Source organism: Bubalus kerabau, chromosome 3 (assembly GCF_029407905.1).
Source record: "Bubalus kerabau isolate K-KA32 ecotype Philippines breed swamp buffalo chromosome 3, PCC_UOA_SB_1v2, whole genome shotgun sequence".
Taxonomy (NCBI): domain Eukaryota; kingdom Metazoa; phylum Chordata; class Mammalia; order Artiodactyla; family Bovidae; genus Bubalus; species Bubalus kerabau.
In genome coordinates, this window is record NC_073626.1 from 77,471,011 (window position 1) to 77,494,906 (window position 23,896).

Genomic DNA, 23,896 nt, shown 5'->3' on the forward strand with positions numbered 1-23,896 from the left:
TAGTCTTTCCCATTTTGTTGTTTTCCTCTATTTCTTTGCATTGATCATTGAGGAAGGCTTTCTTACCTCTTCTTGCTATTCTTTGAAACTCTGCATTCAGAGGCTTATACCTTTCCTTTTCTCCTTTGCTTTTCACTTCTCTGCTTTTCACAGCTATTTGTGCCATGGTCAATTATTTAAATCCATTTTCAGAGCCTCTCCCCTCCCTGGAGGATGGAGGGGGTGGGGTTGAAAATTCTAAGCTTCTAATCATGGCTTGGTCTTTCTGGTGACCAGACCCCATTTGGAGCCCACCCAGAGTTGCCTCTTTAGGACAGAAGATGATCTTAGTAATTTTATCACTTAGGAATTTACAAGGGTTTCAGGAGCCCTATGTCCAACACAGGGTCAAAGACAAATAATAGGACAATGTTTTTATCACTCAGGAACTGACAAGAGTTTTAGGAGCTCAGTGCTAGGAACAGGGCCAGGGATGATAGTGTATATATATCTTACAGTGACTTTCACAAAATAATGCCTCATAACCAAACAAAAGAACACTATCACATGTATTCAGCCTCTGCCCCCATCACAGGCACTAGCCTAACCCATGTTCTCTACAATACCTCAGCCACCAACCACCTATTTAGTAAAGAATGGATTACACTGATTTAAATTCATACTACATGATCTCTCAGTTCATTAAAGACCTTTGATCATATCTGACTTTTACAAAAACCTGCCCACCCTCCCTAAAATATGAGCACCCTCAGTTTCTTGCCCTGTTCTCTACTTTGTCTTCCTGCATTAGTCTAATCACTTTCTGACCCTGTAATATAGATTTGTCTGTCGCCCTACTCCACCACTCCTTATCCATTTACCTTTGGCCTGACAACCTTTTTTACCACCTAACTTTTCCTGTTTTGTTCACCACTGTATTCCTTACTGCTTGGAACAGTATCCAGCACATAGCAAGTACTCAACAGATATCAATAGCTTTTTGAAGGACTGGTTGAATTAAATAATGTCTTCCCAATGAATATTTAAATTCATGAGGTCAGAGTCCATGTCAGATTTTCTTACTAACCTATCCCCAGTAAGAATGTCACATGGAAAGTGGAGAGTAAAATCCCTGAATGAATGAATAGTAGGAAAGGAGAGGACTAAAATCATATCTTTTTCCTAAGGAACACATTTGGGCTGAGGAAGATGGAAAGGAGCATTAACAGGGAAAAAGAGAAAGCTAGAGGAGTGACAAGAGTGGCGAGGGACACTAGAGATAGAACTTTCCTATATCGCATGGCTGTTTAAAGAGTTTATAAAGAGAACATCTAAAGTTTAAGAACTTAACTTGTTTCTGTAACATGTTCAATAAGTAATCAATCAATCACTAGAAGAAAAAGGCTGTCAGAGCCTGAACACCAGGGAAGACATTAATGTCTTCATTTGAGGTTTAAACAGAATTGAAATGCCACATACAACATCAAGAATCAAATTATCAAGTTCCAAGCAATGTCAACTTCCCATCAAAGGTCTTTTATTTGTTTTTAACATGTCTAACAATTAACCCTTTTCTAAGGGCCTTTGCACTCATTTCACATGCCAGCAAAGTAATGCTCAAAATCCTTCAAGCTAGGCTTCAACAGTATGTGAACCAAGAAATTCCAAATGTACAAGCTGGATTTAGAAAAGGCAGAGCAACCAGAGGTCAAATTGCCAACACCCACTGAATCATAGAAAAAGCAAGGGAATTTCAGAAAAACATCTACTTCTGCTTCATTGACTACACTAAAGCCTTTGACTGTGGATCACAACAGACAATAAAATTCCAAAAGAGATTTCTCACCTGCCTCCTGAGAAACCTGTATGCAGATCAAGAAGCAACAGTTAGAACCAGACATGGAACAATGGACTGGTTCCAAACTGGGAACGGAGTACATCAAGGTTGTATATTGTCACCCTGCTTATTTAACTTATATGCAGAGTACATCATGTGAAATGCTGGGCTGGATGAATCACAAACTGGGATCAAGATTGCCAGGAAAAATATCAACAACCTCAGATACATAGATGATACAACTCTAATGGCAGAAAGTGAAGGGGAACTAAAGAGATGCTTGATGAGGGTGAAAGAGGAGAATGAAAAAGATGGCATAAAAGTCAACATTCAAAAAACTAATATCATGGCATCCAGTCCCTCACTTCATGGCAAATAGATGGGGAAAAAGTGGAAACAGAGGCAGAGTTTATTTTCTTGGGCTCCAAAATCACTGCAGACAGGGACTACAGCCACAGAATTAAGAGATGCTTGCTCCTTGGAAGAAAAGCTATGACAAACCTAGACAGATTATTAAAAAGCAGAGATGTCACTTTGCCAACAAAGGTCCATATCAAAGCTATGGAGAGACTTTTCCAGTAGTCATGTATGGATGTGAGAGTTGGACCATAAATAAGGCTGAGCACTGAAGAATTGATGCTTTTGAACTGTGGAGCTGGAGAGGACTCTTGAGAGGCCCTTGGACAGCAAGCAGATCAAACCAGTTAATCCTAAAAGAAATCAACCCTGAATATTCATTGGAAGGACTGATGCTGAAGCTGAAGCTTCAATACTTTGGCCACCTGATGCAGTGAGTCAACACATTGTAAAAGACTCTGATGCTGGGAAAGATTGAGGGCAGGAGGAGGAGAGGGCAACAGAGGATTAGATGGTTGGATGGCATCACCGACTCAATGGATATGAGTTTGAACAAACTCTGGGAAATGGTGATGGAGAGGGAAGCCTGGCATGCTGCAGTCCATGGGGTCACAAAGAGTCAGACATGACTTCGGGACTGAACAACAACAAGGGCTTTTAAAAGTACTTCTCCATTTAATTAAATAGGAGAGAGGCTCTTGAACTTTCAACCAATTTATAGGTAATAATCCTATTGAGCAACTGATCATAATTAATATGCTTACGTTTTATAATTTTATTCCATAAAATATTTTCAGAAAATTATATTACTCATTTTAAAATTATTTTTGACATATAGTTGCTTTACATTACTATGCCAATTTTTGCTATACAGCAAAGTGAATCAGTCATACACATATGAAAATGAAAGTGAAAGTCACTCAGTCATGTCTGACTCTTTGCGACCCCATAGACCCTATACAGTCCATGGGGTCGCCTGCATTGCAGATGTATTCTTTACGAACTGAGCTATCAGGGAAGCCCACATATACACATAACCTCACTTTTTTTGATATGTTACTCATTTTAAGAATGCTTCAGCATGATTAACACATGCTCCTTAGTTTCCATGGTAACAATTATCGGGCCAGACTCTTGACCACCATTTGTGTGTTAGAGAGGCACCAACATTCCTCCTTGAGAATACACCATTGCCCCTACAACTTCACAGAGAAGGGCAGGACCACCATTAAGACATACAGTCTTGTTTGGCTATCAAATGAGGATGTAATTATCTTCCATGTTTGGCTAAGTCCAAAGTCATAAAACTCTCCATTTAACCAACAATACATAACAGCAGTACTTCAGGTATCTACTGAAAAATATTACTTCAAAGTCATTGGTATCCAATGTTATTAATTATCATGAGATGTGAAAAACAATATTTATGGAAAATTTTCTGAAAGAGATGCACTCCACCTATTTTTAAAACAGCCTAAAATCTATCCTGGTATTAAATTGTGTGTACTAAGTCACTTTAGTTGTGTCCAACTCTTTGCAACCCTATGGACTGTAGCCTGCCAGGCTCCTCTGTCCCTGGGATTTTCCAGGTAAGAATATTAGAGTGGATTGCCATGCCCTTCTCCAGGGCCTCTTCCCAACCCAGGGACTGAGCCCATTTCTCATATCTCCTGTATTGCAGGCAGATTATTTACCACTAGCGTCACCTCGGAAGTTTTAAACAATCAAAAAGCTGTATATCGGCTCCCTCAGAGAAATACTCTCCTTTAATGTCCCTTTGGCATTATGCTATCATGATATGAGAGCCCTATGAAACGCGTTACTGAATTCACTATTGGGATGTTGTGGAGGATATTGTTCATCACACGGCACAGTATCTTCTCCATGAGGTTGAGGAGATCAACAGGTTCCAGTATCATCCTATTTAACATGAAAGTGAAAGTGTTAGTTGCTCAGTCATGTCCAATTCTTTGTGACCCCATCGACTACAGCATGCCAGGCTCCACCGTCCATGGGATTTTCCAGGCAAGAATACTAGAGTGGGTTGCCATTTCCTTCTCCAGGGGATCTTTCCAACCCAGGGATTGAACCCAGATCTCTGCATGGCAGGCAGATTCTTTACCATCTGAGCCACCGAGGAAGCCATACTTACTTATTATATTGTTGTAATATACTTAGTTGTTCTTCTCTGGCAGAAATAATTTTCATTTGTAAATACTGAATAATGAAATAACTGTGCTTCCTTTTTTGTGCTGACCATGAGAAATCACAGTTTTAATGATCATATTAGAAAAGAAGAAAATTAATTATCTAAGTTTCCTTTTTAAAAAGCCAGAAAAAGAGAGCAAGTTAAACCCAAACTAAGTAGGATAAAAGGAGGGAAAAAGCACAAATCATTGAATTTCTCAAATAATAGAGAAAATCAACTAAAAATTGGTTCCTTTAAAAGATTAACAAATTGAGAAGCTCCTAGCAAAGTCAGTCAAGAAAAAGAGAGAGCAGACAAAAAAATACTAGTATGAGATATGAAGGAAGAAACATCACTATATATCCTAAGGACATTAAAAGGATAATAAGAGAAAACTAGGAACAATGCTATGCCCATAAGTTTGATAACTTAGATGAAATGGACATACTCCTTGAAACAACTTTTCAAAATGGACGCAAAAGAAACAGAAAACATAAGTAGTTTTCTATCTATTAAACAGATTGAATTTGTCATCAAAAAGCTTCCCACAAAGACTACTCCCAGTCAGGAGACATCTATAAAACATTTTAAGAGGAAGTAACATCAATATGCACACATGCTAAGTTGCTTCAGTCGTGTCTGACTATTTGCAAACCCTATGAGCTGTAGCCCACCAGGCTCCTCTGTCCATGGGATTCTCCAGGCAAGAATCCTGGAGCAGGTTGCCATTTCCTTCTCCAGGGATCTTTGCTACTCAAGGATCAAACCCATGTCTCCTGTATCTCCTCCATTGGCAGGCAGTTTTTTTTACCACTAGTGCCACCTGGGAAGTACAACATCAATATTATACCACCCTTTTAAAAATAAAGGAAATAGAGAAAAAGGAAATGTTTCCTGGTTCAAGGAAATCCATGCTTACCCCTTGTGTTCAACTTTGTCCTGGCAATCCTAGCCAATGCAACAAAGCGAGAAAAATACATAATAAAAGACATAAAGATCAGAAAGAATAAGTAAAACTACCAGTATTCACAGACAATAAGATTGTCTAGATAAAAATACTGAGGAATCTACAAAACAACTACTAAAACTGAATAACTGTCCTAAAGTTGTACCATTAATAACATCAAAACTGGATTTGAGCACAAACAGTATGGCTCCCAAACTCTTAACCCCTACATTAAACTTTCTACTTAGAGAAGAGCATGCAGCTACATTTTTATTAGCCACAAACCTCAACACAACCACTACAGTATGTATTTGTAGCCTCATCTGATGCTTTGGAAACAGAGGTTCAGAAGAATTAATAATGTCACCAAGATCACAGGGCTAAAGGGTTGGAAGTGGCAAAATGTGAATCCAGGTCTGGCAGACCTTAAAACAAGGTTGAACTGAAAATACCATATTTTCCAGATTGGATAAGGAAACAAAAAGATCCAGATCTAGATGGTAAGGTCCTAAAACAAAGCAGTAGAATTCAAAGACCAAGAGAAGAACTGGTGACTGGTTAGGTATAACAAGGGACATAGGAAATGCAAGACAGAGGTAATGCAAAGTTTTGAGAATGATTAATTAATAAAACAGAAAAGCAAGGAGGAAAAACTGATGGAGAAGAGAGTTAAGAAAGATGAAATCAGTTTTAGACAAGCTGAAAATCAACTTGTTAGGCCAAGGATAGTTTTGACAACAAATGATAGAAAACCTAACAGAGTGGTTTCCAGAAATACAGTATGTTTTTCTTCACAAAACAAGAAAGCTGAAGGTAGGCAACTATTGATTTAAATTCAGCAGCTGTACAAAGTCAGAACTGAAGTCTGTGCTTCTCCTGGCCCTTCCTTCTGGCATTATAATATGGTTACCATAGGCCCAAGGTAGTAATTTCAGGCAGAAGGAAGAGAACAAAGTAGTGTCAAACACATCTGTATCTTTCATCAGTAAGGCAAAAGCTATCCTAGAAGCCTCTAACAGGGTTTTACTATGTCTTATTGGCCAGAAGTGTATCCCATGGGCACCAAGCCTCTAGAGAGGCTGGAAAGATAAGTATTTTGTCTTTTTCTAACCTCTCTAGCAGTAGTAGGTGAAAGAAAACAATATCTTGCCCAGATTATTAATGGGATATTTGATATGGGAATATCCGACAGGGAAACAAAAGGGCATCTAGTCCAGAAGATAGACCATGGATACAGGATGTAAGCAATGTGCACAGTTAAAACACAGGAATGCATTGGTGCTCTAAGAAGAGTGTGCATGAAGAGAACACAGATGGCCCTGTTTTTCTGTCCGTGCAGGGAAAGCAAGTAACGCACATGGATGCAGCGGAGTAAACACGGCACCCAGCGCCTCTACTCCAGCCAGTCAGATTGTTTGCTTTCCTATGTGTGACTGGGTCTTTCCCTGTCCTCCTCTACACCCAGTTAGTTCATCCTCTCCCTCTTTCCTCTGTCTCTCAGTTTTCCCAAGATGGTCTCTCCTTTCTCTTTCCTTCAATCTTCAATTAAAGGTTGTTGTTGTTTAGTCGCTAAATCATGTCCGATTCTTTTGTGACCCCATGGACTGTAGCCCGCCAGGCTCCTCTGTCCATGGAATTTCCCAGGAAAGAATACTGGAGTGGGTTGCCATTTCCTTCTCCAGGGGGTCTCCCCAAGTCAGGGATCGAGCCCACGTCTCCTGTATTGGCAGGCAGATTCTTTACCACTGAGCAACCTGAGAAGCCCGTGAATTAAAGTCCTGGAAGAAAATCTCACTCTTCACTGCCACCATTCAAGTGCATAAAAATGGATCTAAATCTATCTAAAGAGAAAGTAGCTGCCTTGGGTTTAGGGAGATGAAAAAAGATAAGAAGCCCAGAAGGGCTATGAAATCTTATAAGCACATAGAAAATTCAAACTAAAGAGCATCTGCCCATCCTAGCCTCACTGGAGGAGCATGAAGTCCATTTGGGGGAAGCCAAACTAAGACAAGACAAATTTGCTTTGCTGAGTACGATTCTCCCTGATGACTCTTTAGGCTTCCAGTCTGTGTTCAGGAGACCAGACTGTAAGACCAGGGTGAGATGAACCAGGTACCTTTTTCTCAGGCCTACTGCTTTGTGAGCACAACATTCCTCATGTGCCTCTGATCTGAGGGAGTCCAGTTCCTATTGAACCTTTCCTTGCCTAAATCCTAAAAGCACAGGCAAAATCAGCACCACAGAACTTAATCCTGATTACACATGAGGATGTAATGTTCTCTAAATGCTCCACACATACACTCCCATGTTTTGGAGCTACCATGAGATGTCCCTCAAGAAGTTGTAGATAAGATAGTGGCCAAGCATTTAAATTTCAAGAACAGTATATTTGCTAACATCACAAAAAGAGATCACTTGACATGCACTCATAATGCAAGTATATAACCCTTCTGTGAAAGACTGTTGTCAAAAAAAAAATCAAATCAATCAATAAAACCGATCAAGCCCTAGAGCCAAATACCAATTTACAGGAAATACAGGGGCCAAAGGCACATATTAAAAAACACCATGAGGGTATAATTAAAATTCAGACTATAAAAATCTACCTGTTTCTTCAACAAATGTATTATAAGGAATAAAAAGAGAGAGCTATAGGGAAAATCCAGAGATTAAAAAAGACCTAGATACATATCAACTAAATACAACTTATTTGGATCCAAATAAAAACAAACTGCAAAAAAGAAAAAGTCATGATTAAATGGGAAAGTCTGCACTCTGACTGGATATTTGATCATATTAGGAAATTAGTGTTAATTTTAAAATATGTGACAATATACTTAGAGTCCTTAGGTACTAGAGATATATATGTAAATATTTACAGATAAAATGATACTATATGGGACTTGTGATAAAATAATCCTGGCAGTGGTGGGGGACAGTTCAGTTCAGTTCAGTCACTCAGTCGTGTTCACTCTTTGAGACCCTATGAACCGCAGCACACCAGGCCTTCCTGTCCATCACCAACTCCTGGAGTTTACTCAAACTCATGTCCATTGAGTCGGTGATGCCATCCAACCATCTCATCCTCGGTCATCCCCTTCTCCTCCTGCCCTCAATCTTTCCTAGCATTAGGGTCTTTTCAAATGAGTCAGCTCTTCGCATCAGGTGGCCAAAGTAGTGGAGTTTCAGCTTCAATATCAGTCCTTCCAATGAACACCCAGGACTGATCTGCTTTAGGATGGACTGGTTGGATCTCCTTGCAGTCCAAGGGACTCTCAAGAGTCTTCTCCAACACCATAGCTCAAAAGCATCAATTCTTTGGCGCTCAGCTTTCTTTATAGTCTGACTCTCACATCCATACATGACTACTGGAAAAAACAGAGCCTTGACTAGATGGACTTTGGTGACAAAGTAAGGTCTCTGCTTTTTAATATGCTGTCTAGGTTGGTTATAATTTTCCTTCCAAGGAGTAAGTGTCTTTTAATTTCATGGCTGCAATCACCATCTGCAGTGATTTTGGAACCCAAAAAAATAAAGTCAGCCACTGTTTCCCTGTCTATTTCCCATGAAGTGATGATGGGACCAGATGCCATGATCCTAGTTTTCTGAATGTTGAGCTGTAAGCCAACTTTTTCACTCTCCTTTTTCACTTTCATCAAGAGGCTTTTCAGTTCTTCACTTTCTGCCATAAGGGTGGTGTCATCTGCATATCTGAAGTTACTGATATTTCTCCCGGCAATCTTGATCCCAGCTTGTGCTTCTTCCAGCCTAGAGTTTCTCATGATGTACCCTGCATATAAGTTAAATAAGCAGGGTGACAATATACAGCCTTGACGTACTCCTTTTCCTATTTGCAACCAGTCTGTTGTTCCATGTCCAGTTCTAACTGTTGCTTCCTGACCTGCATACAGGTTTCTCAAGAGGCAGGTCAGGTGGTCTGGTATTCCCATCTCTTTCAGAATTTCCCACAGTTTATTGTGATCCACACAGTCAAAGGCTTTGGCATAGTCAATAAAGCAGAAATAGATGTTTTTCTGGAACTATCTTGCTTTTTTGATGATCCAGCGGATGTTGGCAATTTGATCTCTGGTTCCTCTGCCTTTTCTAAAACCAGCTTGAACATCTGGAGTGCAGAGCAGCAAGGTGCACAGTGCAGGAGGGAGTGGCCGAGAGGAGATACCCCACATTCAAGGTCAGAAGCAGCGGCTGAGAGGAGTAACCCCATGTCCAAGGTCAGGAGCGGCGACCATAAGGATATACCCCACGTCCAAGATAAGGAGCAGGGGCTGCACTTTGTTGGAGCAGCCATGAAGAGATATCCCATGTCCAAGGTAAGAGAAATGCAAGTAAGACCATAGGCGCTAAGAGAGGGCATCAGAGGGCAGACACACTGAAACCACAATCACAGACAACTAGCCAATCTGATCACATGGACCACAGCCTTCCTTGTCTAACTCAATGAAACTAAGTCATGCTGTGTGGGGCCACCCAAGACGGGCAGTTCATGGAGAGGTCTAACAGAATGCGGTCCACTGCAGAAGGGAATAGCAAACCACTTCAGTTTTCTTGCCTTGAGAACCCCATGAACAGTATGAAAAGGCAAAAAGACAGAACACTGAAAGATGAACTCCCCAGGTCAGTAGGTACCCAGTATGCTACTGGAGATCAGTGCAGAAATAACTCCAGAAAGAATGAAAGGATGGAGCCAAAGCAAAAACAACACCCACTTAGGGATGTGACTGGTGATAGAAGCAAGGTCTGACAAGTATAGAACAATATTGCAGGGATGTTAGGAATTGTTAGGACACTGGAATGTTAGGTCCATGAATCGAAGCAAATTGGAAGTGGTCAAACAGGAGATGGCAAGAGTGAACATCGACATTCTAGCAATCAGCGAACTAAAATGGACTGGAATGGGTGAATTTAACTCAGATGACCATTATATCTACTATTGTGGGCAAGAATCCCTTAGAAGAGATGAAGTAGCCATCATAGTCAACAAAAGAGTCCAAAATGCAGTACTTGGATGTTATCTCAGAAACGACAGAATGATCTCTGTTCATTTCCAAGGCAAACCATTCAATATCACAGTAATCCAAGTCTGTATCTGACCAGTAACGCTGAAGAAGCTGATGTTGAATGGTTCTATCAAGACCTACAAGACCTTTTAGAACTAACACCCAAAAAAGATGTCCTTTTCATTATAGGGAACTAGAATGCAAAAGTGGGAAGTCAAGAAACACCTGGAGTAACAGGCAAATTTGGCCTTGGAGTACAGAATGAAGCAGGGCAAAGGCTAATAGAGTTTCGCCAAGGGAACGCACTGGTCATAGCAAACACCCTTTTCCAACAACACAAGAGAAGACTCTACACATGGACATCACTAGATGGTCAATACCAAAATCAGATTGATTATATTCTTTGCAGCAAAGATGGAGAAGCTCCATACAGTCAGCAAAAATAAAACCAGGAGCTGACTGTGGCTCAGATCATGAACTCCTTATTGCCAAATTCAGACTTAAATTGAAGAAAGTGGGGAAAACCACTAGACCATTCAGGTATGACCTAAATCAAATCCCTTATGATTATACAGTGGAAGTGAGAAGTAGACTTAAGGGACTAGATCTGACAGAGTGCCTGATGAACTATGGATAGAGGTTCGTGACATTGTACAGGAGACAGGGATCAAGATCATCCCCAAGAAAAAGAAATGCAAAAAATCAAAATGGCTGTCTGAGGAGGCCTTACAAATAGCTGTGAAAAGAAGAGAAGCAAAAAAGCAAAGTAGAAAAGGAAAGATATACCCATTTGAATGCAGAGTTCCAAAGAATAGCAAGGAGGGATAAGAAAGCCTTCCTCAGCATTCAAGGCAAAGAAATAGAGGAAAACAACAGAATGGGAAAGACTAGAGATCTCTTCAAGAAAACTAGAGATATCAAGGGAACATTTCATGCAAAGATGGGCTCAATAAAGGACAGAAATGGTATGGACCTAACAGAAGCAGAAGATATTAAGAAGAGGTGGCAAGAATACACAGAAAAACTGTACAAAAAAGATCTTCATGACCCAGATAATCTCAATGGTGTGATCACTCATCTAGAGCCAGACATCCTGGAATGTGAAGTCAAGTGGGCCTTAGGAAGCATCACTACGAACAAAGCTAGTGGAGGTGATGGAACTCCAGTTGAGCTATTTCAAATTCTAAAAGATGATGCTGTGAAAGTGCTGCACTCCATATGTCAGCAAATTTGGAAAACTCAGCAGTGGCCACAGGTCTGGGGGACAAGTGGGTATAAATAAAACAACATTGAATGTGAGTTGATGACTGTTGGAGGCGAAGGGCATGGAACAACAGAATTATTATACTATTCTCTCTTCTTTTACATATGTTGAAATTTTCCATAATAAACTTCAAAAAATAAAAATTAGAATAGAGCTATGCCATGTCATGTCATTTTTTTTAAGTATTCACATCAGCCAAGAAAATAAGGGAAAATCAGAGGCAGATGCTGGTGCCCAGTCAAGCCCTTTCTATGGCAGAGGGGCCCAGTGTGAGGACTTGCCCTAAAAATTGCAGAGGCTATTTCATCCCTGAGGAAGAGGATGCCTCTGGACATCTCACCCTGGTCCCAAAAGTACCTTCTACAATTAGGGAGCTGCCCTGAAGCTGAAGGTAAAATGATGACTACAATACAACATCAAGAGATGCACAGAAAGGAGTAGATAGGCAATTGTGATGAAGCCTGAGTTGTGCTATTACATTGTTGGACAAAGTGTAACAAAGAGTCCTATGGGAGCACTCAGAAGATCCTCTAACTGGAAGAGGTGATGACCAAACTGCCCTGAAGAATTCCCAGAACTATCTTCTGATTATAATTCAATTCCCAAGCTCTATTGCTCTAGGAAGAGGATGAGCTGGCCAGAAGTTGTAAGTGTCCTGATCTCCTGGCAGCTTTGCCTCTCATCGTAAAAGCACAACATGGCCTTCTAATAACAATTGGATTTCCATACAGCTTGCCTAGAGAAGGAACATATTAGCCAAAGGATGGCAGTATCCACTTCTCTGATGCTCAATTCAGTTCAGTTCAGCTCAGTTCAGTTGCTTAGTCATGTCTGACTCTTTGTGACCCCATGGACTGCAGCACGCCAGGCCTCCCTGTCCATCACCAACTCCCGGAGCTTACTCAAACTCATGTCCATCAAGTCGGTGATGCCATCCAACGATCTCATCCTCTGTTGTCCCCTTCTCCTCCTGCCCTCAATCCTTCCCAGCATCAGGGTCTTTTCAAGTGAGTCAGTTCTTCGCATCAGGTGGCCAAAGCATTGGAGTTTCAGTTTCAGCATCAGTTCTTCCAATGAATATTCAGGACTGATCTCCTTTAGAATTGACTGGTTGGATCTCCTTGCAGTCCAAGAAATTCTCAAGAGTCTTCTCCAACACAACAGTTCAAAAGCATCAATTCTTTGGTGCTCAGCTTTCTTTATAGTCCAACTCTCACATCCGTACATGACTACTGGAATTATCAAATTAATAAACTTTCTGGTTTTTATAGGTTCTGAGAGTTTGGTGCCTATATATCTATCCCTGAAAAAAATGCATTAATTCTTGATGTGCCGACAAATCAGAATTTCAAGAGTGTAAGACCAGCCCAGAATCCTGGGTAATGCCATCCCTTGGAACCTGCCTAGGTAGACACCAGCCTTCCCCTGCCTTCTGCTCTGCATGCTTCTTTGATCTTCTAGATTCCTTAAGGCTGGAATTGTATCTGATGCTTCTTTGATAGCTGAGTCATCCTCTTTCACCATGTCTGCTAAAAAGCATGCTCGTTTTTAACAAATTTGTTTCTTGATTTCTTTCACTCTCATTCAACCCCATCAAAAATAGCTAACTCAACATCTATTTAGGAATCAAGTCAAATGCAAGAACTATGTAAGGGGCATTTTTTAATGAAAAATTAATAATTTTAAAACTCTGGCTATTTTGAAAGATGACAAACTTTTTCACATAGTCATACTATATTAACTTCCTTTTCTGCTTAGGTGGTCCACAAACAATTTAATCAACCAAGGACCTCCCTCCACACTATACTTATAACTGAAGAACAAGAAATCAAACATCATCAACTCCTTCCCAGACAAAGAACAACTTTCATCTCCAATGATTTCTCTGTAGATCACTTAGATAGATTCTTTGACCTGTAACAGGGGATGGCAAACTTTTTCTTCAAATATCCACAGAGCAAATACTTCAAAAGCTGTGAGCCACAGGGTCCTGCTATTGTGCTGTGAAAGCAGCCATGGACAATATGTAGCCAAATGAGCATGGCTGTGTTCCAGCAAAACTTTGCTTGTGGACACTGACATTTGAATTTCATATAAATTTCATGGGTCACAAAAGATTAATCTTGTGGTTTATTTCCAACCACTCAGAAATGTGAAAAACATTCTTAGCTCAGGAGACACACGAGCAGCTGCCGGATCTGGCCCATGGGCCATAGTTTGCCAACTCCTGCTCCACAGTGATGAATATTGGCAACAGTTCACTATACGTACTGTGAATGTGTGTGGTCCCTTCATAACACGCCCCTACCAACCATGAGAATTATGATCTATAACGGTTCTTAAATTCTCAAGTGGCAAAACTTACAAGCTTGTGGGAAAAATATTTTCACTAATATTTTAAAAAATGGTCAACACGTTTTTAAAAGGTATTTTGCATATAAAATATCTTTTATAAAAATATATTTTACATATCTTAAATCCCAAAGAGTGGGGTACTGTGTAATACATTTCTAGTTACCATCCCTGCTCAAAAAAAATTTGTAAGATAAATGAGGCAGCGCTAAGCTTGTTTTGCTTTGACAATGTTTTCTGTTGAGGCTTTTTTCAATGTATTTTTATTCATCCAAATGTTCAATGGCTTTCTGATTTTTACAATTAGTATTCATACACTCTCACCTTCTGAGTTGTACCATAGTCCAAGAACTTGGATGCATGATACATAAAGAGCTTTAGATTTTGTTTCTTCAACCTAATCCACATATCTACATATTTTTAACCTCCCTCCCCATACATAAGCTTATAGAGCATTGCCTATCTATGACAACTTCCTAGGCACACTTAACAAATATTTCTACTGGATTATTTTCCTTGTTTTTGTTTGTTTGTTTCAACTTTCATTACACATCCTTTACACCTGCAGACTTTCTACTTTAACCCCCCTTTTTATTTCCAACCCACCATTGCTCTTTTTCTAGCTGTCCACAACAGTTGATGTTTGCATGATACATATAGCTAAACTATATTTCCCAGCTGTGGAAAAGGTCCCAGCATCATTTCCCCAGACAGGACATCAAGGATCAATGTACCATTTCCTCTTTGCTTCTGTGTGTGCTTGCAAAAGTCCATAATCGAGAGTTTTAGAAAAGCAGAGCATATGTTTTTATACTCTTGATTTGGTCACAAGAGGAATTTGTGGTTGAGATGAAATAAGCATATTTATCTGCCACCCCTAAGTGTCCTTGTTCACACTGCTCCCAGAATTTTCTGCCTGAGAAAATTCCCCTCAACCTCCAAGGACAGGAACCTGTGGGAAGCATCTGTGGCAGATCTGCCGAGGCTCTCCTCTGCATCCCCAAAGCATTTCCTACATCTCCATTAAAGCACTTACGACTGCATTGCGCTTGCTTGTTTATGTAACTGTCCCACCCCCACCTGCCCACCCCACTAAGTCAATAAACAACTTTCATCTTTTCTTTTTTTTCCCCTGCCTCCCTCATGCCCAACACAGTGCCTGGAATAGAGCATCAAGATTGCATTTTTCAGAAATATTGAGGGCAGTGTCCCAAAAGGAAGGACTCTGGGGGCTTCCCCAGCCAACTTCCATCAGCATCCTTAATCTCCCTCCTCCCCTAAAAAGTCAGCAGACAATCTAAGTAAAAATGCTTAGATTTTTAAAAATTGGAAAAAAAAAAAAAAAACCACTTCAAAAACAAGCATCTCAAGGCCCTCTTATCAAGAGACTGCCACTCTTAAACTCTTCTTCAAAGAAATTCTAGCAACAACACCGTGGAAAATGCAAGGTTCTCTTAACACTACAAAATAATATGCGCACATGGCCCCTCACAGTTTTCACATTACTTTCACGATTTTTTTTTTCCCATTTGGCCCACTAATCCTTGGTAAGACAGATAGCATTAGCCTCATTTTTCAGTCACTCAAGGAAATAAAAGTGACATGTCCAAGATCAGAGCTTGTGACTGGTGACAGCTCTGGGCCTAAAATACTTAATTTGATTAAGGGTTAAATCTTAAATTGATCTGTCTACTCTCCAGCACTCCAGGAAAATTAGGCTTGATATCTATGGAGGATTCTACCCCCAACTCCATCCTTGAACATTCTGTAGTATCAGAATAAATTGTGACACTATGTTCTAAAAATCCATTCCAAACAAAAATCATTTGGGCAAATACACATTATGAAAAGAAAGAGTCAAATATGACCCACTTGTGTTAGTACTGTTCTATGATTTTTGCCATAAGTACTTACTGACTAGAGGGTTGCCAGTGAATTACTGACTGTTCAAAAAATGGCATGCCATGAATTTCTGCAAATGGAAATATGCAGTCTATTATCTAAACAATTCACTCATGAGGAAGTACCATTATTTATAAGGACAAGAGCTTGATTTTCTCTTCTTTGATAATTTGTCTTTCCTAAACTATTAAATTTAGATTACTTATCACATTAGCAGGTTCTTCACTTAGCTTCTCTACATAATTCTCTATGATTTAAACGTCACTTCAATTCTCTTACTATTTATTGCACACAACTCTTTTAATATTAGCACATATCATCTTAGACGTAAATAGGGCAATGCCTGCCAAAAAATCTTGCTACTGTGTGGTAATTGAAAGGCAAAATTATTTCTCAGATATATTAAGTTATTCAAATGAGCCACATTTAGTTTTTTTCAAATTATTTAATTTTTTCAACAAAGGCCTATATAGTAAAGTATGCAGAGCACGTCACACTTAAGATTTTCAAGTTTGATCTGGTTACGAATCTGCTAATTGTAAAAATTTCAATATGGCAGAGTGCAAAATATTTCCCCCAAATGCAAATAGAGATGTCATGCAGATAACTGCAAGACATGAATCACTGCCCTGCTGCATCAAACTGGAAAAATCAGAGGCAGTTCACTCTGCAAGATTTCTTACCCAGTTCTTAAAAGTTCAGATGCATCACCTTTTAATCAGGGTAATAAACTAATTGCTAACATACTGGGTAATGTTTACTGCTAAACCCACAATCTGGACAAACAGAAAATTATGCTGTCAGAGCCTGCAAACAACTGCAGTCCGCTGTTACACTGCACCCTCCTTACACAGGGCTGTCGTCGGGAGTTACAGTGCTTTGAGGTTTTAATTTTTTTAGAGTAAGGGTCTCTTCCCGAGAGGTAGGGTATTAAGACGAAAGCAGTCTCCCGCGTGACCTTCCTAACACAGACCTTGAGCGAGCGACTGCGGGGGCAGAAGCTGAGAATTTCAGAAGGCACTTGACAGCTCAACTGGGTCCTTCACACTTGGCTTTCAGGAACAAAAAAAAAAGCACGTTACTCTGCACCTGCCTCTCCACCCACCCTCCTTGAAACTTATTTACCCCTAAGGATCTAAACAGCCAGAAGAGGTAGGAATCTAGTCTCTCCGGTGATGCCTATGAAAATAAACCCCCGAGCCGGGAGTCGAGAGGGGCAGGGGGCGAGGAGACCTTGAAGGAGGGGCGAGGGGGACCTGGAGGGTCTGGGGCTCCCCTCACTGCGCCTCAATTTCTCCACCACGTGTGAAAATCTCGCGCACCTGGTGCCCCAAGAGAGACCGGGGTCTGCGTCCCCTGGTCCCAGGCGCGGATCCTCCGCTCCCTCCCCGCTCAGGGACCCTCCTCCCGCGGCCCCGGCGGGCAACCCTGCGGCGGTCTCCGGGCAGAGACAGCGCGCGGAGCCCCGGCCGGCGGGGGCCCTTCCCCGGCTACCTTTTATCCAGACAGGCGATCCACTCGGCCGAGGAGGAAGAATGGGCAGCGTGCGCAGCGACCATGATGGGCAGCGGCGCGCGGTGTCCCCAGGCTGCGGCGACCTCCCGCGCTCGCTCTGCCTGAGCCTCGCCCGCGCCTCGCCAGCCGCGCGGACCCGCTCCTCCCCGCCCGCCTCGCGCCCAGCGCCGCGGCGACGCGCCCGCTCTCCCCGCGGCCCGCCGGGCGGGGGGCCAGCAAGGGAGGGGACCCGAGGGGCGGGCCGCGGGGACCGCGCTGCACTGCGGCGCCCGGGGGTGGGGAGTCCCGCGGTCCCGCCCGCTGCGGGGAGGGGGCTGGGGGGCGACGCCGGGTGGCAGGCACCTGCGACAGGTGGCTGCTGCGTCTCCAGGAGACCTGGGCCGCACCCCTCACCTCGGGGCCTCCGGAGCGGGGAGGGAAGGAAGGCGCCGCGGGTGGGGGTTGGGGGACGGGGACGGATGTCAATGTCTATATATTTTTCATACAGCAAATGCCACTAAAATGGCTGCTGCCTCTCTGTTTCCTTAGAAACCCATTAGTCTCCCTCAGCAGCTGTCAAAACTTGCTGGCGGTTTCCTGCTCACCTTTGCTGCTTCTCCTTCAAAAAGGGATGGAGAGGAGGACTATCTGACTTGGCCTGGAGACACCGTCAGGGATCCCAGTCTCCCCTGGGAGCTGAGGGAGGCCTGGGATGGAACGGAGATGAGCCACGGCCGGAAGCCCAGAGGGTAGGCCAGGGCCCAGAATGGTGACCAGTGGTGACTGTTGTTGTTTAATCACTAAGTTGTGTCCGACTCTTTCGGACACCGTGGACTGCTGCCCGCTAGGCTCCTCTGGCCATGGGATTTTCTAGGCAAGAATACCGGAGTAGGTTGTCCTTTCCTTCCTTCAAGTCATGACTGAAGGGTTGACAAACTGAAGTTTGCAGCCTTGAACCTTGCACTTGCTGGGGGTCCCATCACCTACTCAATGAAACACACACAGGCACACAACTAAGAATGACGAGCAGTGGGGTCACCGCAGAACTGTGGTTCGGATCGGGGACCAAGTTCCCACTACCCTTGGGGTAACCTGAGTGGTTGGCCCCACGTGTCCTTCATTCCGTGTCTGGAGTGTGGAAGGAGTGGTCACTACACCTGTCTCTGGTAGGTATACAAAACAAATGATATGCTTAGAAGTTCAGTTGCACTCTGTCAAAAATCAAATTACACACCAGTGGTTGCTTAGGAATTTGGGGACAAGTTAAATCTTTTAGATTACTACCAAGCAGTGTTTTGATACTGATGGTGCATTTGGAAACAGACAATGAGGAAGGAGACAGAGCGTTGCTAACCTCACTCTGTTATTTTTTTTTCTTTCCTACTCTCCTCTCATTCCCTTCCTCAAAGGATGTTCAAGGGGACTGGAGAGAATGAAACAGCAGGTGCATTCTGGCATCCTAATAAAAGCAGGTGCATTTTATCCCAATAAAACTCCTCCAAAGAATTGCCATTTCCCCTCTGTTCCCTAGCCAGGATCTGGTCTCAGACCTACCTCTGTTCCCTCAGCAACATCGCCTGGTTTAGTGCTTGTCCCCCATGTAACCTCCATCCTGTGGATTTCTACTGTGTTGAAGGTAAATAACATTTAAAATGTTATACTATACAATGGTATACTATGCCAAAGGTATTTTTATTGTTGCTTTTTTTCATGACAGAGGTATGAAGACGATGAGTCTCCTGTATTTATTAAGATTCACTTATAAAGGCATCAGAGAGCTCTTGAGAACATTCCAAGGTCACCAAATGCTTTCTCAAAATGCCTTTACTCAGAGAATATTTAAAGGTAAAGACTAGAAGAAAAAGGACTGCGCATGGCCTGTCATTACTGGAGTTGCTATAATTTTTAGCTATGATACTAATAATAGTCATCGTTTATTGAACATCCGCTGAGTGTCAGGTGCTGTGCAGAGTTCTCTACATGTGTTACCTCATTTAATCGTCAGAACATTCTATGAAGCAGTCAGAAGGACAGATGTCAGGGTTACTCCACAAGGAGAGACAAACGTCTTTGAAAATGTAACGAACTGGAGAAAATTGTTTATCAGTACTTCCAGGGAGAGTGTTGACTGGCTTGGAAAGAAGATGTTGATGAGCTACGTGGAGTGGGAGGGAAAGCCCAAGGCCCCTATTATGCTTGTTAGGGATCTGGTCTGATGAACTACAAGGCCTTTGTTTTGCCCTGCAGGGACCCTGCCTTTCCTCTAAATAGAAATTAAACGATCATTCAAAGGATCCTTTGGAAGGAGCACCAAGAATCACTGACTTCCCTGAACAGGCACATGTCCCTATCCAGCCCTGGATGTAGGCTCCAGCCACTGCAATATACTCACTGGGACACTGAGCCTTGAGAGGGGTTCACACCTTGCTGGTGAGACCCCAGCTACTGGAGCAGGAGGCCTTGAATCGGATTTGGGTCTGTCTGATTCCACAGCCATTGCACTGGGCAATGGTGTAACTGGTTTTGTCTATAGCATAAGGGTAGAAGACTTGTCAAAAATGACTGCTCAGGGGATAAGAGTAAAATGATTATAAATTGTTTTTCATGATAATTTTTAAAATAATAAACCTGTCCAGTAGGGGAAAGGAAAAAAGAACATGTATTGATCTGTAGGCGGAAAATAAATAAAAGTGTAGATAAAAAGTAAATATTACTTAGAATTCCACCATCTAGAGATAACACTGCTAATGTTTTAGCACATTTCATTCTATATTTTCTGTTTTTAAAAGATAAAATCACACATACACCCATAAACACATACATATAACTTGCTGCTTACATTCAAGTATGTATATATGAAAAAAAGTATGTACATGTGTGTACGCCTGCATGCTAAGTCTCTTCAGTCATGTCCAACTTTGTGTGACCCTATGGACTGCATCCTGCCAGGCTTCTCTGTCCATGGGATTCTCCAGACAAGAATAGTAGAGTGGGTTGCCATTTCTTTCTCCAGGGGATCTTCCCCACCCAGGAATCAAACCAGTGTCTCTTCTATCTCCTGCATTAGCAGGTGGGTTCTTTACTATTACTGCCACTTAGGAAGCCCATACATGTGTATCAATACATGTATTCATACAGACTTGAAAGCATTATTTTATAGGCTACTTTTTCTACTTGGAATGGAAAAATGCTTTGTGTGTTTAAACGAAATTTTCATTAAAAATTTTTAGCTGTGGTACATATACACAATGGAGTATTATTCAGCCATTAAAAAGAATACATTTGAATCAGTTCTAATGAGGTGGATGAAACTGGAGCCTATTATACAGAGTGAAGTAAGCCAGAAAGAAAAACACCAATACAGTATACTAACGCATATATATGGAATTTAGAAAGATGGTAACAATAACCCTGTGTACGAGACAGCAAAAGAGACACTGATGTATAGAACAGTCTTATGGTCTCTGTGGGAGAGGGAGAGGGTGGGAAGATTTGGGAGAATGGCATTGAAACATGTAAAATATCATGTATGAAATGAGTTGCCAGTCCAGGTTCGATGCACGATACTGGATGCTTGGGGCTGGTGCACTGGGACGACCCAGAGGGATGGAATGGGGAGGGAGGAGGGAGGAGGGTTCAGGATGGGGAACACATGTAAACCTGTGGCGGATTCATTTTGATATTTGGCAAATCTAATACAGTTATGTAAAGTTTAAAAATAAAATAAAATTTAAAAAAAAAAAAAAAAAAAAAAAAAAATAAAATAAAAATTTTTACTGGCTATGAAATATTCCAACATATAGATGGAATTAAACTTTTTTAAAAACTGAGATATAATTGACGTATTAGTTTCAAGTATACAACATAATGATTTGATATCTGTATTCATTGCAAATGATCACCACAATGTCTAGTAACATACAGCACCACACACAGCTATAGTTTTGTGGTTTTTTTGATGAAAACTTTTAAAATTTACTCCCTTAGTAACACTTTCTTTTGAGGCCTATTATTTTGATTGGCAAAAATCTGCTTAATCTCCTTAATCTCCTTCCTATAGCTTAGCCTTCAAGTAGAGAGCTAAACATCTCCACTGTTGATCTCTAAGGAGATGAGCACGAGAAATGGCAAGACCCAGGTGTGTTAATGCTGTTTTACTAGTTGTAGAACATTGAATGGGTTCCTTAATGTTCGAGTTCCATTTTGTTCATCTGAGAAGAAGTTCAAAGTTAGGAATTTGAGGACAGACAACTGAGTTCAAATTCCAGCTTCATCTTCTACTGCTGCTGCTGCTGCTGCTAAGTCGCTTCAGTCGTGTCCGACTCTGTGTGACCCCATAGACAGCAGCCCACCAGGCTCCGCCATCCCTGGGTTCTCCAGGCAAGAAGACTGGAGTGGGTTGCCATTTCCTTCTCCAATGCATGAAAGTGAAAAGTGAAAGTGAAGTCACTCAGTCGTGTCCGACTCTTCGAGATCCCATGGACTGCAGTCTACCAGGCTCCTCCGTCCATGGGATTTTCCAGGCAAGAATACTGGAGTGGGGTGCCCTTGCCTTCTCCACATCTTCTACTAAGTAAACACTTAAAATGAATTGCTTAACCTAAGACCCTGTTTCATCACCTGTAAAGTGGAGAAATTAATGGTGTTATACATGAATATGTTGCTTGTAAAACATTTAACGTAAGTGCCAACCATGTGATATGCACTCAATAAATCTTTAGATCAGATCAGTTGCTCAGTCGTGTCCGATTCTTTGCAACCCCATGAATCGCAGCACGCCAGGCCTCCCTGTCCATCACCAACTCCCGGAGTTCACTCAGACTCACGTTCATCGAGTCAGTGTTGCCATCCAGCCATCTCATCCTCTGGCATCCCCTTCTCCTCCTGCCCCCAATCCCTCCCAGCATCAGAGTCTTTTCCAATGAGTCAACTCTTCGCATGAGGTGGCCAAAGTACTGGAGTTTCAGCTTTAGCATCATTCCTTCCAAAGAAATCCCAGGGCTGATCTCCTTCAGAATGGACTGGTTGGATCTCCTTGCAGTCCAAGGGACTCTCAAGAGTCTTCTCCAACACCACAGTTCAAAAGCATTTGTTGTTCAACAAAGTTCAAACCTTTGTTGGCAAAAAACTCTTAGCTATTATTATTCTCTGTACAATGAAGATAAATAGAATCTGCCTGCTGCATTTTACAGGGACTTGGTGACTATCAATTGAGATCACTTATACTGAAGGGCCTTGACCTTTGTAAATTGCAAGTGATGACTGTGTAGAGAACAAGGGATAAATGTGCCTCCTAGAGAAACAGCAAAGCTTTCCAAGGACTTCTTTAAACTTAATCTCACAATCTTTCCTGCATTCAGTCTAAGTCTAGCTCTACCATTTCCACAGGACAGCTATAGGTTATTACAATGTGTATTAATAGATCAACAGCACAGTAATTGAAAAAAAGAAAGTGAAAGTGTTAGCCGCTCAGTGGTGTCCAACGTTTTGTGACCCCATGGACTGTAGCCTGACAGGTTCCTCTGTCCGTGGAATTCTCCAGGCAAGAATACTGGAGTGGGCTGCCATTCACTTCTCCAGGTGATCTTCCTGATCCAGGGTTCGACCCGGGTCTCCTGCATTGCGAGCAGATTCTTTATCATCTGAGCCTCCAAGCAGGAAGAAGTGGGCTAGGGCCTTGGGAACTTTCATTTTCCATTCTGGGAATTCTATTGAAGATTGAACATTCACTCCTATCCATGTAAGGGGAGAATCTGATTCACCATGTTTTAGGTACCTCATAAACGGTGGGTTACTAAAAAAACATCTAACCATCACTCCAGCTGTTGATATAACCTATTCATGGAAGAAACTGTACTTTCCAGATGAAGTTATAATAGCAGTTTTAATGTTTTCTCTTACTGTCCCTTTCAGTTCAGTTCATTTCAGTTTAGTTACTCAGTCATGTCTGACTCTGCGACCCCATGGACAGTAGCATGCCAGGCTTCCCTGTCCATCAGTAACTCCCGGAGTTTACTCAAACTCATGTGTATTGAGTCGGTGATGCCATCCAACCATCTCATCCTCTGTCATCCCCTTCTCCTCCTGCCTTCAATCTTTCCCAGCATCAGGATCTTTTCAAATAAGTCAGCTCTTTGCATCAGGTAGCCAAAGTATAGGAGTTTCAATTCAACATCAGTCCTTCCAATGAACACCCAGGACTCATTTCCTTTAGGATGGACTGGTTGGATCTCCTTGCAGTCCAAGGGACTCTCAAGAGTCTTCTCCAACACCACAATTCAAAACCATCAATTCTTCAGCACTCAGCTTTCTTTATAGTTCAACTCTCACATCCATACGTGACTACTGGAAAAACCACAGCTTTGACTAGGTGGACCTTTGTTGGCAAAGTAATGTCTCTGCTTTTTAATATACTGTCTAGGCTTGTCATAGCTTTTCTTCAAAGGAACAAGCGTCTTTTAATTTCATGGCTATATTCACCATCTGCAGTGATTTTAGAGCCCAAGAAAATAAAGTATCTTACTGTTTCCATTCTTTCCCCATCTATTTGCCATGAAGT

General features: G+C 41.8%; 1 protein-coding gene across 3 annotated transcripts in view; it reads right to left on the reverse strand.

Annotated features, from left to right (window-relative positions):
- Positions 1–23,896, reverse strand: part of RAPGEF4 (Rap guanine nucleotide exchange factor 4) — a 396,657-nt gene that overhangs the window by 315,530 nt on the left and 57,231 nt on the right. For 2 of the 3 annotated variants that reach the window (XM_055572212.1, XM_055572211.1), the window contains exon 1: positions 17,338–17,504. The exons of the other annotated variant lie outside the window; for it this stretch is intronic. In XM_055572212.1, coding sequence (XP_055428187.1) covers positions 17,338–17,402 — 65 coding nt within the window. In that variant the 5' untranslated portion in view covers positions 17,403–17,504. Of the gene's footprint in view, positions 1–17,337; positions 17,505–23,896 lie in introns of those variants that run through there. 3 annotated transcript variants of the gene reach the window in all.